The sequence below is a fragment of the Diachasma alloeum genome, unplaced genomic scaffold (genome assembly GCF_001412515.2).
Source record: "Diachasma alloeum isolate Michigan unplaced genomic scaffold, Dall2.0 Dall_scaffold_01268, whole genome shotgun sequence".
Taxonomy (NCBI): domain Eukaryota; kingdom Metazoa; phylum Arthropoda; class Insecta; order Hymenoptera; family Braconidae; genus Diachasma; species Diachasma alloeum.
This window is the reverse complement of record NW_021681376.1, coordinates 8,918-16,320: the sequence shown is the minus strand read 5'-3', so window position 1 is coordinate 16,320 and position 7,403 is coordinate 8,918. Positions and strand designations below refer to the sequence as shown.

At 39.9% G+C, this 7,403-nt stretch overlaps 1 protein-coding gene across 1 annotated transcript; it reads left to right on the top strand.

Moving 5' to 3' along the window:
• The first annotated feature begins 5,958 nt into the window (after positions 1 to 5,958).
• LOC107046279 lies at positions 5,959 to 6,717 on the top strand. Its single transcript, XM_015268867.1, has one exon. The coding sequence runs from the start codon at positions 5,959 to 5,961 to the stop codon at positions 6,715 to 6,717; it is 759 nt and encodes a 252-aa protein (XP_015124353.1).
• The last annotated feature ends 686 nt before the right edge of the window (positions 6,718 to 7,403 follow it).

Here is a 7,403-nt window from a genome sequence, read left to right as displayed (position 1 = left end):
GAACCATGGACTTATCCTTTATTTTATCCATATGGAACTAAAGGTTGGTCGGATAATCTCAAATTGGTCAACAGTACACGTCGAGTTAGCAGGAATGCTTATTTGAAATATCGAATGGCAATCCGAGATGAATATCCAAATTATTTCTTGATGGGCCGTCGATTAATGCAACAATGGGTAGTAGACAATTATGTGAAAATGGAGAAAGATCGAATGAATTCGATACGGACTAATCAGAAACAATTGCGCGTCGATTCATATGAAGGATTATTGGGGCATTTACAAAATAGAGCAAATAGTATGGACAGTCAAATTGGTAAAGTTGTTGTACTTCCATCAACATATCAGGGATCGCCACGCAATATGTTACAAACTTACCAAGATGCAATGACAATAGTTCGCAAGTTCGGTAAGCCCGACCTGTTCATCACAATGACTTGCAACCCCAAATGGAGGGAAATTCTCGAAAATCTTTCAGAAAATCAAACAACTGCAGACAGTGCAGATTTGATAGCCCGTGTATTTGAGCTGAAGAAAGAAGCACTCATTGAAATGATAACAAAAGAGAAAATATTTGGTGAAGTGCAAGCCTACGTTTGGGTTATTGAATATCAACAACGTGGTTTACCTCATTGTCATTTTTTATTAACACTGAAGCCCAATTCTAAGATTACCACTCCTGCAATTGTAGATAAATACATTTCTGGGGAAATTCCCCGTCCAGATGACCATCCAAGATTACATGCCATTATTAAGGCTAATATGATACATGGTCCATGCGGAGACTGATGCTTGGATAAGGATAAGAAATGCTCTAAAAAATATCCTAAAGCATTCAATGAAGAAACGACTATGGATGAAGATGGTTATCCTCATTATAAACGTCGGAATGCAGGAACTCATACCCGTCGTGATGAATTTGCTTTTGATAATCGACGGGTCGTACCTCATAATAAAACTCTATTACTAAGATTCAATTGCCATATCAATGTGGAAGTCGTTTCCAGCATCAAAGCAGTGAAATATTTATACAAATATATTTACAAAGGTCACGATTCTGCAGCTGCAGTGATTACAGATTCTGAATCAGATAAAAATATCATAGAACATGATGAGATCAAGAACTATATAGAAACACGCTATGTCAGTCCTCCTGAGGCATGTGCTCGCATTTTCAATTTCAATTTACATGGAAGGAGTCATTCTGTCATTCGATTGCCAGTGCACTTACCAAATCAACAAAATATTCTAATTGCAGATATCAATAATGAAAATCAACTGAGATCTGCACTGAGCAAAGAAACAATGCTCACGGAATATTTCAAATTGAATCAACGCAATCCAGAAGCTAGAAAGTTTACATATTCAGAGATACCAACTCATTATGTTTTCAAGAAAGTAGGAGATGCATCCAGTTGTACTTGGAATCAACGTCAATGTCAATTCAATGTTTTGGGACGAATGTATTCTGTTAGTCCAACGCAAACTGAATTATTTCATCTCAGGCTACTCTTGATATCGGTGACAGGAGCTACAAGTTATGAAGATTTGAAAACAGTTAATGGAATAACACACGAAACGTTTGTAGCTGCCTGTTTAGCACGAGGCTTAATTGCAGACGATAGTGAATGGACTAATGCCATGCACGAGGCTGAGGTTTGGATGATGCCGAGGCAGTTGAGACAACTATTTATCAGAATTTTACTACATTGCCACCCTATTCATCCTGAAAAATTGTGGGAAGAATTTAAAGATGCATTATGGGAAGACTATTTGAGAACAATGCAGTCTGATCGAGCTCATCAAAAAGCTTATGTCCAAATTAACACATTACTCCACCAGGAAAAGTCCAGTCTTTCAGCTTTTCCAACGATGCCTCAAATCACAGAAATTGAGGATCTCGAGAATGAAATATCGTCTGAAAGACATCAAGAAATAGGTACTGAACAATATCAAAAATTCAATGACAAGCAGAGAGAAATTTGCGATACAATTGTAACAAACGTGGAAAATGGGAGCACTGAAGAATCTAGATGTTTTTTCATCGATGGACCAGGTGGATCCGGGAAAACTTTCATCTATACCACTCTCTATCATTTGCTACGAAGCGAAGATAGAAGAATATCCACCATGGCATTCACAGGGATAGCAGCCACTTTACTGCCGTTTGGTAAAACCGTGCATAGAACTTTCAAATTACCTCTTGCAATCTACAGTGATTCATCCCAGACTATCAAAGTGCAATCGGTAGAGGCTGAATATTTGAGAAGTGTTGATATGTTCATTTGGGATGAAGCACCCATGGCCCTCAGGCATGCATTAGAATTGGTAGATCGAACATTACGTGACATAATGAATAATAACAAACCGTTCGGTGGAAAATTGTTCATACTTGGCAGTGATTTTCGACAATTACTGCCGGTTAAGAAGAATGCAACTCGCAGTGAGTAGATCTGTCAATTAAATTTAGTCCTTTATGGCCGCTTTTTACTCAATTCTCCCTTACAGAAAATATGCGCACTCTTTACGAAGAAGCCGAGTTTGCAAAATATTTAATAACTGTGGGTGATGGAACTGCTAATATCAATGATTTAGATTTATGTTTACCTCCAGCATGTATTGCGTCTCCGGATGCAGACATCGCAGAAGATATATAGAAGGAAGTCATTGTGAATAAACAATATGAAAAACTCACAAGCTGGGCAATATTATCAGCAAGGAATGTAGACGTTGATATCAATAGGAAAGTGGTAGAATTAGTAGATCAATCGACAGAGAAAATTTATACTGCTGTCAATAGTACTGAAAACTGTGATAACGGCGATATCAGTGAAGCTCTTCTACCTGAATACTTGGAAACGTTGAATCCATCGAATTTACCGCCCCATGAATTGCGATTAAGACTCAATTCGGTCGTCATGTTAATTAGGAATCTTTCGATTAACGAAGGTTTGTGTAATGGAACAAGAGTACAAGTTCTGGAACTGTCAATGCATTTATTGAAGTGTAAGATTTTTACAGGGGATAAAGCAAATGATATCGTCTTCATAAATCGTATCACTTTGTACAGCGATGAAAGTTACCCTTTTCAATTTGGACGAAGACAATTTCCAATAACATTAGCTTTTGCTATGACAATAAATAAATCTCAAGGTCAAACCTTTGAAAGAATTGGAATAGATCTCAGAAGAGATGTTTTCAATCATGGTCAGCTGTATATCGCCTTATCACGTGTCCATTCATGGGATTCTCTTAATAGTATATTTCGTCACTAGGCCGAAAAAAACTTTTCTGGCGAATATGAGTTAATCATATGAGCTAGAAAAGTTTTTATTGGCCGTATGACGAACAGTATTTTTTGTTATGACGGCCGCTCCGCTCCGCGTCCGTGAATCTCTGCCTCACGGTCGGAATGACAAAAAGTATATTTGGGAGAACAACGGGAGACAAATACTGTGAAAAATCATGTATACACAGAACTGTACAACTAAGCTATCATAATACAATATTAATTGCAAATGATGAGAAGCGAGTGACCCGTTGTTTCCCTTTCATTATCTGAACTGTAAATATTTTCTTTCACATCGAAATGACTCTTCATATTTGAATGAATATTGCGCATTATGATAAAGATTCGCATGAGCAACAGTACCAAAGCTACATCCGCAAATGGCTCGTAGAACTCATGCCTTTCATGATCTGAACTACAAATTTTTTCTTTCGCATTGAGATCACTCTTCATATTTAAATGACAAACCAAGAGCATTTTCATGGAGACTCACATAAGGAACAGCATTAATGCCGCACTCGCAAGCGGCCAGTAGAACTTATTGCCTCTCATTATTTGAACTGCAAATTTTTTCTTTCGCATCGAAATCACTCTTCATATTTGAATGAATAAATCACATTTTCATGTACATTCGCATGAGCAATAACATCAATGCTGCGGCGGCAAGCGCTCAGTAGAACTCCTTGCCTCGCATTATCTGAACTGAAAGATTTCCCTTTTCATAATAAAAGAACGTTTTATATTTAAATGAAGATTGCCCAGTATTATCAAGATTCGCATGAGCAACAGTATCAAAGCTGCGTCCGTAAATGACCAGCAGAACTCATTACCTTTCAAATCTAAACTGCAAATTTTTTCTTTCGCATTAGGATCATCGGTGGCCAGTTTAGGTACTGATAGCGCCAGGGAGCACCGTTACTTTCAATGGGGAAGACAAGGATGAAATCCATGTGACCATCTCTGTCTAATGCATTCCACAAATGGAAAACGCTGCGCCCTGCTGCCATCTAATTCAGCTTTGAACAATGATCGTAATTGAGATCACTCTTCATATTTAAGTAACAAAAAACAAAGAGAATTTTCATGGAGACTCGCATAAGCCACAGCGTTAATGCTGCGACCGCAAGCGGCCAGTAGAACATATTGCCTCTCATTATTCTTCTGAACTGAAAATTTTTTCTTTCACGTTGAGATCACTCTTCATATTCAAATGAACAAGGCGCATTTTCATCAAGATTCGCACGAGCACCAGCATCAATAGTGCGGCCGCTTGCGGCCGCGCCTGCGCTAGTTACGTTAAAATGAACATCCTCACGATTTCATTCTGCATAGATAGCGGAATATCTTCGTAAATAATGGAGATACCAAAAAAAGTGATGAAACAAAATTTGTGCAGTTTTTTCCAACGAATACTTTTTCCTTGGAAAAAGTAATTTTTTTTACATTTAATTCTATCAACAATATTGGAGTTTCAGAAGTGAATGGGCTACTCATCAAGTTCTCCATGTTGTAATGAACTGGAAAAAACTTATCAAATTTATAAAACTTATCATATTTTTTCAAAATTTTGTAAATTTTTTTAGATTTTTAGAATGTGGCGTTTTTTTCTAGCTTTCAGTATGAACAAAAAAATAACTCAACATAGAAAAAATATTTAAAAAATTGAGAGTGCTTTTTTTAAAATCTAAGGGTCGAGGTTACCGGCTGGCCGATTTGGCATGGAATACCACATATATGTTATTTGTATTGTAAATATGAAAAGGAAACCGTTCAGCTTGATAGCCCATAAACTGTAGGGGGAGGGGTAGTGTAGCGCCTCGCTACATCCTAAAACGCGAACACTGGCTAACGACGAGCACAGGCATTTGCCGTCTCACTCGGACTTTCAGTGCCACGCGTATTCTTTTCTGATTCGTCAAATCGTAAGGATATTCGGCAACCTCGCTGACACCTTTCCGTGCGAATATAATTCAGTCTAAGAGTGCAGCTCGTATTGCACACTTGATCGGATCATATTATTTTCTCTTCACCTTTGTATTAATTTGACCCGGATAATAAATCTGTAATTATTAGTTTAATTGCATTTGTTAGTGGATTGTTACCTTCCCGACAACACCTCAATCCCTCCATTGGGGACCCCGACGTGATCAAAATAAGGGAATTTCGCGTTAATCAAAAGGGAAAATTAACTCGCGGCGTGGCGTGCATTTTTGCTCGAAAGTTTTATCCGCGCTTCCCAACGGTTTTATCCTATCCTTGGTGAACACCCGCGCAGCTAGCTTTCCAGTGCCGCATAACTCCGAGTGCAAGTGCAATTTTATTTCACGTGCTTGATAAAACATTATTTTCACCGTATGGTTTTTCTCAACGAAAATATTAAGCACGGCATCTCGAAGTTTCTAGAACATTCGAAGCGTCCGAGTGCCAACCATTGATTCCTCAGTGTTTCGGTGAAATCAAAACAAAGCGCCGTATACAAGTGAACAGTGACCTCGCACCGACACATTTTTGAGCACCCAGAGACGTTGTGTTGTGTTGGCCATAAATAGAGACTTATAACGCCTTTATTTGTCGTCACATTTATACTTTCAATTTTATTTCTCTTCGGAATTTAATTCTGGAAACCGATAATCCTAGCTTCGCATTCAAAACCAACAACGTGAGATACGATGTCTACCACAACAGGCGGCACGCTGACGGTCCCGACTGTCACGACAACGACAGCCTCCGCACTGCCGCGGATCAAAGCACCGGAGTTCTCGCGTGACAAACCCAGGACTTGGTTCATACAGCTGGAGGCCCAATTCCGCAATTACGGAATTGTAACAGAAACAGATAAGTTTTGCCGAACATTACCATTGATTGATACGGAATCAGCTACTGAAGTAGAGGATGTAGTTATTACCCCTGATCAAGTCGCACCTTTCCAAGGTCTCAGAAACACACTGATTGCTCGATTTACAAAGTCCAAGGAAGCAAATCTTATCCAATTACTTGATCGGGAGTCGATTGGAAATCGATTACCCTCTCAATATCTAAGGCATTTGAAAAGTTTAGTTCCAGATATCGATGGTGAAGTCTTGAGGGCACGCTGGCTATCTCATCTTCCGGAGAGCACCCGAGCATGTCTGGTGATCCAGCCCCAGGCAAACACCGATGACATAGCAAAGCTCGCAGACAAGATCCACGAGGTCTATCATCCAGATACTGTCGCGGCGGTAACAAAGTCGAGTGCAGGGGAAAACGCGCAGCTAGCAGCTCAGATCGCAGTACTCACCGCGTCTGTCGCAGCCCTGCAAGCACAGAACTCGCGCTCACATCCGCGCTCACGCGCCCGCTCGCGATCCCGCGGGCGAGACAACAACAACCGCCTGCGTAGCAGGTCGAACACCAAGGTCTTCGGACAAACGCAGTCCTGCTGGTACTAGTGGTACTAGGTACTAGTGAGGGACAGAGAGAGAGAGAGAGCGACATCTAACGCCAGCTGAAGAAGCTGAGCGAGAGATGAGAGTGACATCGAACGGCGGTTCAAGTGAACTGCGCGTGAGGTGAATAGACCAATTAAATAATGCCAAGAGGCGTGGTTTGGGTGAAACCATGCTTATGAACATTATAGAGAGGCTGTCGATACCCTGTCGACTTATCTAGAAACTCGCCCAGCTGTGTTTGGGGGAAACGGGCCACCGCACCAGAGATTATAGGGGAGATGAACAGGGCCAATGTAAAGTGTTCAACAACAAAAATCGTAGCGGTGGCGCATGGACTACGATGGAGCGTACGAAACTGTTGGTATGATAGGGCCCGAGCATAAATTTGTCGATAACCGGAAAGGGGTTCTCAACACGGTAGCTCCTCGCATTTTGTAATAATTGTCAGGAATGTAAAATCGAACATATTATAATCAATAGTATAATGAATGCACAATCTAATGATTTAAAAGTCTTTTCCTTTTTCTCGACATATTTATCATTGACACGTAGGTCAAAAAATTCATAGAAAATCCCAGCGCTGTCGCTGGAAAACTCTATAGTTTTCCAGTGATTCTATTGAATAATTGTGCAGATTTTGTTTTTTTTTTTTACTATAGTAATGTTCGATTATATATATTTATTCC